The sequence below is a fragment of the Hippichthys cyanospilos genome, chromosome 7 (genome assembly GCF_059441005.1).
Source record: "Hippichthys cyanospilos isolate Australia breed blue-spotted pipefish chromosome 7, RoL_Hcya_1.0, whole genome shotgun sequence".
Lineage (NCBI taxonomy): Eukaryota > Metazoa > Chordata > Actinopteri > Syngnathiformes > Syngnathidae > Hippichthys > Hippichthys cyanospilos.
In genome coordinates this window covers 19,531,141-19,542,503 of record NC_142375.1, presented here as the reverse complement: position 1 = coordinate 19,542,503, position 11,363 = coordinate 19,531,141, and the positions used below count along the sequence as shown (strand labels likewise).

Genomic DNA, 11,363 nt, shown 5'->3' with positions numbered 1-11,363 from the left:
ATTTACAGCAGTATGTCATTAGTGTATACCGTAAAGAAGTGCGATTATAGTGGAAGTGTGACAAGATAATTGGTTGATGTGATTAAAATTGCGGCATGAACGCTTAAAAAAACAAGCATGTATCCGCCTTTGCCCTGTACAGACAAAGGAACTAAAAGCGGCTAATAGCTTGTGTGTGTGTGTTTGTGGGGGGGGGGGGGGGGGGGGGGGGGGGGATAAGATACTTCCAGCCAGGAAGTGTGAGTATAGCAATTTTAATACTTTTTTTTGCAGTGTGTTCAGTCTACTTCGCGGATTTCGGTTACTATGGGTATTTTGGGGAACGTAGCCCCGCGATAGACGGGGGAGCACCGATTTTCATAACGCACTCAAAAGTCCTTAATGCGACTGGTGCGACTGTCACGTGATATGTGACGAGGAAAAATAGCTGTCTGACTCGCCAAAAAGAATGAAAGTGCAACCTTGATGTGCGGGACTGGCAAGACATTTGAACATATGTCCTTGTTTGTTTGTTTTTTTTCCTTCTTTCTTACTAAACACTGCTAATTTCTCCCCCTTTAATCTTTACTCCATCTTGCGTCCATCTCGTCTTCCGTTGTTGTGTTTCTAGTTGCATCGTGTATGAAATTCGCTGTACAAAAATAGTTGCTTCAACTTCCTTCCCCCTGCCTGTCCTTTTCATCATTCTTTCGCTCCTCCCTATTTTCTTTTTCACCATTTAATTAGTTAAATTCAGACCAAATCGTGCAGGAAGAAGAGACAAACTAAGTAGGTCAAACTCGTGTGTGTACGTGTGTCGAGTGTACACAAAGTGTGACGAGCGAATTGCGGTGTGTCACATGTCGCGAGCAAGCCAGTTTGACATCTTCGCTTTCCCCAAGTGACACTTCTCACACACGTCGACAAACTATCACATCGCCAAAAACACTCCGGACGCGTAAGCAAGCAAGCAGCCATGGCGAACGACGGCAGTCATCCAACTTTGGATTCGTGGCTGAGTGAGTAAATGACATTTGGAATCTGTCGATTTTGTTCGCTTTCCGCAATGTCCGTGAACGCATCTCCTCGTGGCTTCTGTTGTGTTCGCGGCACGAATCACTTTTGTGTTCATATGTTTTATTTTGTTTTTTTCCTATTTACCCTTTTATAGCTATATATTTTTTTACTTTGTAATGTTTGATAGTGACTAACATTAAATATCGGTTGAAGTAATTATAATTATAACAGGAAGTTGCTTCGTTGTACTCGTGCGCGTACACGACGAAAGTTCGCGAACGCAACGTTTATTATGATTAACATACTTAAAAAATGTTGTACGTGCGAAAGCAGCTATGACTTTGAACTTAGGTGAATGTTCCTGTAAGTCTCGATGTAAATAAAAGCCGACTTGCTTCACCCGTTTCTGTAAATTCAATTTTGTCCAGAGAAACATAAATTTGGGAAATTGTATTTTTCGAAAATAACGCTGCAAGTAGCTGTTAGCTATTTTACAAAAAAAAAAAAAACTAAGGCAAAGGCAAATGTTGGCATATAGAATAAAATTCCTTTATTGTCATCATTGCACAGCAGGTATGCAACAAATTGGGAGGACATCTGCATATTACATAAATCTGAACAGTAAATTTTGAATAAAAAGATTTAAAAAAAAAATATGAACAGTAAATGAAACAGTGCTAATCAAAAGTCTCACAGAATGCAATTGTTATTGTTATTTTCCGTATGTTCTTGTTTTGTTATTGAGGGCGTTAACAGCTATGGTGACTAAGTGTCTTGAGTTAAAGTGTAAAATATTTTCTATAATAAGTGAGCTATTAATAGAAGCAATTTGACAAGATTTCGAAAGCACCCTGAAGTATTTTCCTGAACAATATATTGTTGCTTTGCAGAATAAATTAGGCCAAGTGGTTAGCTAGCAACCGGCCATTTAATAAGAGAACAGAACAGGTTTACAGTTCAAAACTAGACAGACAATTAAAAACTACAGAACATTAAGACTATACAATGTCGCTAAACCCTTATCAAAATCTAAATAATACGAGCATGTATTTTGTTCATGTTAAAATGAGCATTTTTATCATAAATCTTCAAAAGTGCGTGGTTTTTCTGTGGCCCCTCGTAGCGCTGATGAGTGCAACATTGCAGCCTGATATATAATTTTAGGTAGTTCTTATTGCCTGATGATAAGCTCTGTGTCATTGAGTTTGCACACTTTTCTCTTGCCCAGACCAGGCCACAGACCCGAACAACCAAGAGGACAGATGGGACTGCATCCAGGCCTTCTTTCAGTTGGTCAACAAGGAGACTGATGGGTGAGTAGTGTTCAAAAGAGATCTAACCTGTTAACTTTTTAAGTACTGTGTACACTGTGAATTCAGGTTTAGGGTTGAAACACAACGATGAGCTTCTCGGGCATCCGTCTGTGTGCGTAGGTTTTCTGTAGACCTCAATATTGAAGCAAACGTTCTCTGCCAACATTTCGCATTTTTGATGTCTTCCTTCGTGAAGCTCGGTGATGCGTTCACTACATACAGCGACTCATAAACAATTAAGCAGGTTTATCAAGAGGTTAGTTCATCCAGTAATTTGACATTTTATACAGCTGTAAGATGCTTGGAATTGCTAGTAAATTGATGTGCACGTTTCCCTAGTTGAGCTTCAATCTGGTCTTTGGAACAGTTCACTGATTTGGTTTTTAATACTGTCAAGATGTCTGCTACATTTTCAGTACATCTTTTTTTTTTTTTCATGTCAGTCCACAGGTAGCTCTCAGTCTTCTTGCTCATAAAATCCAGTCCCCCCAAGAAAAAGAGGCTCTTCAAGCTCTGACTGTAAGTAATTAGAATCCTCCAGTATTTTTGTATGCACCTCAGCAGGTTTTTCACAATGAGTATAAAGATAGTATTACAGTAGTCCAGTGTTGCACGTCTTTGTTGTGCTTTTATGCTTTATATGTATGTCATAAAATACTGTTCACCTTATTTAACTCATCCAATAGTATATATTTCCAGACACTAGCATGAAACGCATTTGAAAAGCAAAATAAAAAAAGTTTGGGGGATTGAATGATTGAATTTTCGAGCGCATTAAGAATTATCCAAGTATTAACTGACTTAAATTCCAATAACAACACCCAAGTAGTTTTGCGGGTGAATTGAACTGCCGAGTCTCACTGCACTTAAGGGAATTCTCCGTGTCATCGATTAACGTTCCAATCGTCTCTGACATTAGATCAAGCCGCAGTTTTTGTAAGGCAAAAGCCTGCAATTGTGTAAATGAACGAGCTCAGTTCCTATTAGCGGAAATAGTCCTTTAGGTTTATTGAAGATTTTAAATAGTCGTTACTGGCCTTCCTGGACCCAAAAGTAATGAACTCACTTCATTTACATTTAATTTTGAGTTTATTTGAATGTTGCACTGTTAACGTTAACCACTTAGCAGTCACGATTAGTATTATTAGCGAGCTAGCGATTACATTACAGTTCAAACACTATTAGTTTACACATACACAATGTTATATTTTCATTGTACATGCTAGTGTCCTTAAATTAAGTTACAGTGATGCTTCAACATTATTTCATGAGTAAACTTGCTATCTGTTAGCTACTACTAGGACAATAACTGCTTGTTCTTCTTCCTCTTCTTATTGATGAGCAGACTGGAGACGTTTTATGCTTAACTGCCCCTTACCGGTTAAAATTTTAACATGTAAAGGTGAGCCACGATAGGATGTTTGTATTTGCAGGTTATATATTTAGTTTATATGTTTCAGGTTATTCAAGCCCCAGTGCTTTTGGGGAATTTCTTTCCTTTATTTTGGCAAAGTCCATGTGCTAAGCAATAAAAGTGTTTTAAGACAAGCAGTAGAGCTGTGTCAAGATGGTTTTTGCAGAATTTTCTCTCACCTCAAAGTTTTGCGTTGGTATACCATACCATTTGCACCTTACAACAATGGAAATAGCATCAGCCATTCAGCCACAAGGTAGTGCACCAAGACAAGCAGTGGAGCTGTATGTCAGGGCAGCCCTCGAAATATTGCTTTAGTATGCCATTTCTAATTTGCAAATTCTGCAAATAATTTGGATATGATCTTATATGTCTATCTCTGTGTGCATTTATAAGAAAAGTCAGTGTGGAAACCATTTGACTACCCGACATGGTCGACATTTTCCCTAAACTTAAGTAAACTCATATCACTTCAGATGGTTTTCTAATCTCCTGATACGTACTCTTGATTTTTTTTTAATTTTTTTTTATAACCCCGAAAATCCCCTCAACAGGGATAGGCTTTGGTTTCTCTATGACTGTGAAATGGATAATGCTGGATCGGATCTGCTTAAATAAAGAGTGTCCCTCGCTTTCAATTTATACATAGTGGGGTGTCCAAGCATAATAATGCGCGACTAATTTCTATCACATGAATACAGTGGATTTGTGTTGTTCATGTGCATCCCACGTTGTCATTCCGCTTGAAGTCACTCGCCAAATCTGCTGACCGCTCATGTGACATCCGGCGATTCCCCTCGCAATTTGGTTTAAACCAGAACGATGCATCGTCAGCCCTTCAGTTTGGGATGCTGCTTTGTTCTCAGGTTCTGGAGGCGTGCATGAACAACTGTGGCAAGAGGTTCCAAGGCGAAGCGGCCAAGTTTCGTTTCCTCAACGAGCTCATCAAAGTGTTGACGCCGAAGGTGAGAGAAGGCTCAAACTAATCGCTGTCAATCACGACTCGATGGCTTTCTGCACTTAGCGTGATTCTGTCAGTTTCATTCTGACTTGGTCAACTTCCCTTGTGCAGTACTTGGGTTCGTGGACTCCTCAGAGTGTTAAAGATAGGCTGATTCAGGTTCTTTATAGTTGGACGATCTGGCTGAAAGAAGAAACAAAAATTAAAGACGCCTACTCAATGCTCAAGAAACAAGGTAAGTTGTCTCATGTTGTTATTATTTTTTTACAAACTTCATGCAGTGTGTTTTTCTTTAGGGATCATAAAAAAGGATCCCAAACTACCAAATCAAATCATAATGCCCCCTCCACCCCAAAGAGCCACAGACTCCGTTTTTGACCAAGAGGACAAGGCCGCGGTTTGTATGCGATCGTCTGTGTGCCGTGTGAGTTTTTCACCGTCATCCTTATTTTCTTTCCTCCGCAGCTCCTCGCTAGATTATTAAAAAGCGGACGTCGCGAAGACTTGGAGAGCGCCAACAGGCTCATTAAAAGCACAATGAAAGAAGTGAGGCCCCTGATGAAAGAGAGTGCAAGGTTGTTGTTTTTTTTTTTTAGGGGGGCGGTAAAACAGTAGTTTGTGTGTGTTTAGGAGCAGGAAAAAGCGGAAAAAGCGTTAAAGCGTGCATCCACCATAAAGACGGTGGAGAGCACCACCAAGCAACTCCGGGAGATGCTGGATGAGCACGCTGAAGCATCTTTCCCGCCCAGTGACAAATTGAAGGTAACGCAAACCTCAAAATACGCCCATTTCATTCTATATTTCATATTGTCATCAGGGCAAATTAGTGAATATCTTCTCTAGATTTTTCTTGAGAAATTTTCACTTAATCATGTCATTGGAAATGAACAGAAATATTTTGAGCAATTTTAGGGATTTACAACGCCAAACTATTAAAGCATAATAAATTCACAAAGATAATTTCTGTCACTGGTATGGTCTGTAATATTTTCGAAAATAAGCAAAAATGTGGCTCATTGTTTTCCTAAGGAAAAATATGTTTTGTTTTTTTTTTTAAACCAAAGATGGATGATCACAGAATATAAGAATTTTTTATACTAATATATACTGTCAAGTGGATAAAATTCAAAGTTTTTGGTTGAATTTTAAATTAAACAAGACAAATGATTATTTGATTATCAATATAATGACTGTTTCATTAAATAATGGATTAGTTTTTGATGAATCAAAAAATTGCGTCACTAGACATATTAAGCACAAAAATAATGAACATTTTTTGATAAATAACTACTAAATTTCGAATCAATTTCGAATTTTTCTTCTTTAGCAATTGATTTAGTACTGAATTACTTTGAGTTATTGATTACTTTTGAACAAAATTCATTTATTTCCAGCCGTTTTTAAACCCTAAACACTAAAATAAAAATGGACAAAAATAGAAATAAGTAGCTGGGATTGATTCTCTAGAGTTATATATATATATTTTATTTATTTAATGATTTTTTTTCAGGACCTGTACGAGAGGTGCGAGCGCCTGAGGCCGAGCCTTTTCCGTCTGGCTAGCGACACGGTGGATGACGACGAGGCTCTGACGCAAATCCTGGCGGCCAACGACGACCTCACGCAGGCGGTCAACGCCTACAAGGAGCGAACCGGGAGGCCGGACTGTAACCGAAGACGTCAAAGTCGAGAAGCGGTGACGGAAAACATCAAGAGTGAGGACGCGCTCACTTGTGCGGATTTGTCCTTAAGGTTGCGTGACCGAGCGTTTTTTTTATCGTAGCTCCCACGAGTCCCCGAGATATCAAAAGCTACCACCTCATCGACCTGTCCGCTCTCGACTCGCCTCCCACAAACAGAAAAAACCACTCGCCTTTGTCCTCTGACTCATCCTCACCCGTCTTCTCATCTTCTCTGGAAAGCGCCCGCAACTCTGCGGCTGAGCGAAACCCTCAGCAATCAGGCACGACTGCATTTTTTTATCAATTTTTTTAGTCCGAACATTCGACCCCAGCTACTTATTTGTGATTATTTTTCAAGTGTTAGTCTAATGGAGGTTCTTAAATTGGCTGGTATTAAATGAGGTCACCACCTTTGCTTATTTACTGTCTATGTTGTGGAATCTTAGTTTTACTTCAATATTTCCCATCATGACATTTGACCTTTCATTCATTTGACCTTTTTTTTTTTACCTTTCTGGCTTTATTTTAAATATTTGTTTTGGTTTTGCCGCACATCATAGAAGAATGATCAAACAGTTGTTTGGGAATTGTAGGTACTTTTACGAGACGATATTTCAAGATTTTTTTTCATTTTGCGCTCAACAAATACTCCAGATATTTAAAAAAAAGTTTCACTAAACCTAATAAAAACTAAACCAAAGAAAGCATTTTCAAGGAAGTAAAAACTAGCAAACTTGATCTAAGAGTAATTAATACAAAATAAAGCTAAAAAAAAAAGAAAGACATGTCAAAACAAAATAAAACAATCGGTAATAAAGTACAAAACAAAAAAACTTGCTTTAAAACTACTGCTAAAAAACAGTCAAAACAAATAAACGTATCATAAAAAATAATTAAAAAAAAAAACTTAAACCGTGGCCGTGATACATTTTTTCCACTTTCCACCAGATGTGAAAATGAATCCTCATGAACCCCATTTGATATTTTTTTTGCTTTTCTAGATGGCACTCTTTGTTTAAAGATGCAGTGAAAATTCAATACAATACAAAAATGAAAATGTCACTCCCTTGACAACCAATCCTTGCAGGCCCATCAAATGACCACGAGGGGGTGCAAATTCCCCTTGATATAACCATTGTGACACGTAAATAACTTTCGCAAATGAGACTCCTCTTGGATTTTCCCACTGGATTGTGGCCCCCAAATCCTTTGTTCTTGAACACAGAATCTTGTGGAAGTGTAATCGCAATCACTTTTGATTCCAGATCTACTTCTTCTATCTCCAAAGTCATATTACGACGAGTTGATGCAGGTGAGACTTTGAACTTAACTGTGGTATTATTGGAGTTAAAAAAAAAAAAAAATCTTTCCTGCAGCTCAACGGAGCAGTCCACCCAATGAATGAGGAGAGAGGCCCCTCGATAAGTGCCAATGGGTGGGAGGAGAACGGTTTTTCTTCACCAAATGAAATAAACATATGGTGGGTGACCTTCATATAATGAAGTTTGTCTGCCTTTGCTATTTATTTTTTTCTTTCTTCCTTCCAGGTCACAAAATCAGAAGTTGTCAGGGTCATGTTTAAGTCCCTCTCGACCTCCAGCACCTTTTGAAGATGGCGATTGTCTGCAGCACATGCTTAAAAATATCTTTGTTTCCATGGAGACCATCAAGTCTAGTATGTTTTACAGCTGGGCTAAGATAACTTGAGTACATGTGATTTTTAAATCAGATGGGAGCAGGTGTTACAAAAAAAAATGTCAAATATGTATATTACAAATTTTTTAAAGAAATAAAAATAGCATGTTTTTAATATTATAATCAAGCAATTCATAAATTGATATTTTGTATAAATCTTTAACGTATAGGTAAAATGAAATCTGTTAATCAATTATATTCAATTTTTGTTAAATGTTATGTGACTATCATTTTCATCTTATAATTTACAGTAAATAATCAAATCAAGAAAACGAAATACAAAAAAATTAAATGCATATTGATATTTGCTTATTTGTATATTTTAGTATTTATAATAGATTGTTCAATGAAGTGTAATGGATGTAAAATAGTTTCAGTAAAAAAAATCAAAATAATGCATGTTGAATATTATATTCATGATTTCTTAGCCAATTAATAAAAAAAATATACTGTAGTGTATTGTAATGTTTATAAACTATGTGTAAAGTTGATCATTTACTATTTAAATTAAAATTGTATTCAAAAATTTGAACTCAAGAAGTATTATTTTGTGTATGACAGCGTATGAGTCTTCCATCTATTTTCTTCCACAATATCTACTAGGTGACACGATGCGGGTATACTTTGTTTTGGCAGGTCAGCTAGAGCCCATCACCGTATACGACCAGGGCGGCATCCACGTGTCTCTTCATTTTGCCGCCGACTCGCCGGCCGGTCATCCGGCGGTGGCCGTCTTCGTCATCTCCACGGTCAACACGTCCTCCCTGGAGGTGAAAAACTTCATGTTTCAAGCCGCCGTCCCAAAGGTGAGAGAATCCCTCAAGCAAGCAAAGTCTTCAATGAGTTATGAGCATAGTGTCAATTTCCATTTTTTTTTGTTCCTTTTGGGTCATGCAGAACATGTCGGTAAAACTTCAACCTGCATCGACGACGTGCCTGCCTCCATTCAACCCCTTCCAGCCCCCGCCCGCCATCGCCCAGATCGTCCTCTTAGCTAATCCACACAAGGTGATTCAGCTCATCCGATTGCTTTTTCAAAGATGACCTGCCAAAATGCGGAAGCGTCTATTTAGACGGATGAATTTTTATATTGTTACCGAAACCCCCCAAATATAAGACGCTTTTGTTTCACAACAATGAAAGCCAAAAATATTGGTGCGCCCTAAAAACAGTAACTTAAAGATCAGATTTTTTTTTTTTATTCAAGAAAGATTAATCCATCAGCCACATCAAGTGAGTTTTGACGCACAGATTCGCATTTTTGTATGACGAGTTAGAGGACGAACATCAGTTTGTGTTAGCTGAGGCTGTTGCAGCATTATTTTCATTAAAAGAAGCAAGCAGACTGAACCAACGTTCGAGTCTATCCTAGTTCCCACGCATGATTATTGCTAAAACCGAGATTAAAGATTATGATGTCTCCAGTTGATTCAATTGGAGTGCGCTGATTCGAGAACACGGAAAAATATTACATTTGACTCGTTTATTTATTGCAGTCTTTTAACGTAAACACACAATAAAAAATGATTTCAAACAGCTTCTGAAAACACAGTTGCTTATTGCATACTTTATACATACTTAACACATTAATTGTGCGGTTTTAGGTTCGACTGAGGCAAAGCATTTGAGTATTTCAAACTGAATATAAAGCAAAGGGAATAACTAGCTTAATGCTAATGTAAAGTAGCATGTATGCTATGGTACTTTAATCCATGAATTAAGGAGTTTCTGACATTTTAAAGGCATTTAAAGACATTTTAAAACAGTACAACTGCCGGTGATCAGATTTCTTAAAGTAGAATATTCCATTGAATGCTTTCTCATCTGCGTCTCCCGACCGTGATCATGTCAACGTCAATTTTGCCATTGTATAATTTTCTTCATTAAAAGCAAAACTTTGAAAACCTTTTCTTGTTTAAAAACTACAATGATGGCGGTATACACTTAGTTTGACCTCGGTGGAGTTGCGCACTTTGTCTCATTTCACGTCTGGATTTTTGCTTCCTCAGAGTAAAATCCGTCTGCGCTACAAGCTCACGCTGACGCACGGATGCCAACACTTGAATGAAACCGGAGAGATACAAAACTTCCCGGATTGGACGACTCTGATTGGCTGCTGAAATACCACATACGTACTCACACGTTCTTTACACACACTATTTCTCATTCTGTTATTTGCTTTTATTACATTTGCCGCATTCCAATAAGGAGATTTGAAATTAGTCTTGGCACTGCAGGGTGACAATGCGTCTAAAGAATTATGTTTGGGTTTTATCCATGCATTTTTTTTTTAATGGCTTCATTGTGCTAATTTTATTTTTTTGCATCTGAAGCCTTATCTGCACTCCATTAATAATAAACTGTGAATAAAACAAGACCAGTTCAGTGTTAAATGTCTGAAATTGTTTAATCATTTCATATGGTGCATAAGAACTGCTGATATGATTTAATTATTTGCCGTATCGTTAAAGCAATATTTGCAGTTGATGTGACACTAACTCTGGTCAATCAGAATGATTAAATGGCTGGCAAGTTCTCAATTTTTGCAAAATCGTTTTTTACTTTCTAATTGTATATATCTAAAATTAAAATATAAACTATATTAAAAATAACTATAAATTATTTTTATTGGCATAGAACGTTTTTATTTACAATTTTTGATAGAATTTGGGGCTGGACAATTAACTGAATTTTAATATCCATCACGATATTGGCTGTTACGATTAATTAAGTTGATCCTCGGTGATAATAACTTTCAAAAAGCTGTCAACGCTACATGTCAAATCAAGGCCTTTGTCATACTACCACAAGGGGGCAATGTTTCCCACATGTTTGCATGACAAAAGCTTCTGCTTTTTTTCACCCTAATATATGATTTACCAGTGTGAAATGACATTGAGTTTCTCATCCTATTCCTCGTGTATACAGTGCCAGCTGTCATTTGAGACCCATTTTGAAAAATCTGATTAGCAAAAAACTGGAATAAATTTGGTTTGAACTGAGCGAAAATGACATTTTGACTGCTAATTGATAAAACTTTGCTTGAAAGTAAATAATGTGCTTGGTTCTAAATAGGCTTCATTTTTTTCCATTGGTTTGCATGTGGTTTGCAAGTAAGTTATTATTATTATTTGTAAGTATCAAGCCTTGAAGCCTTTTTTATATACTGCTTGTTTAAAAGAAGGGCAATAAATATACAGACCAAAAATGATGAATAGTCGTGATTAATAATCGTGATTTAAATCTTGACCCAAATAATTGTGATTATTATTTTGGCCAAAATCGTGCAGCCCAAGAATAAG

The 11,363-nt window shown here is 37.3% G+C and overlaps 1 protein-coding gene across 2 annotated transcripts; it reads left to right on the top strand.

The window, feature by feature from the left end:
- Window positions 1-268: 268 nt before the first annotated feature.
- Window positions 269-10,454, top strand: LOC148421477 (ADP-ribosylation factor-binding protein GGA2-like). 2 transcript variants are annotated; one of them, XM_088420230.1, is made up of 17 exons: window positions 269-768; window positions 882-998; window positions 2,225-2,309; window positions 2,753-2,828; window positions 4,590-4,688; window positions 4,796-4,919; window positions 4,981-5,081; window positions 5,150-5,230; window positions 5,315-5,446; window positions 6,195-6,399; window positions 6,468-6,647; window positions 7,632-7,678; window positions 7,743-7,846; window positions 7,914-8,041; window positions 8,698-8,867; window positions 8,959-9,069; window positions 10,071-10,454. In XM_088420230.1, coding segments are annotated over exons 1-17 (1,872 nt in total). In that variant the 5' UTR covers window positions 269-767; the 3' UTR covers window positions 10,182-10,454. The 2 variants fall into 2 exon arrangements, with proteins under 2 accessions (XP_088276356.1, XP_088276357.1); XM_088420231.1 differs by having other exon boundaries at window positions 269-998.
- Window positions 10,455-11,363: the final 909 nt, after the last annotated feature.

Bases quoted from the DNA above. Each gene is read 5' to 3' on its own strand.
- LOC148421477 (XM_088420230.1), top strand. The intron at 8,868-8,958 runs GTGAGAGAATCC...TGGGTCATGCAG, and splicing joins TTCAAGCCGCCGTCCCAAAG to AACATGTCGGTAAAACTTCA. The intron at 9,070-10,070 runs GTGATTCAGCTC...TTGCTTCCTCAG, and splicing joins TCTTAGCTAATCCACACAAG to AGTAAAATCCGTCTGCGCTA.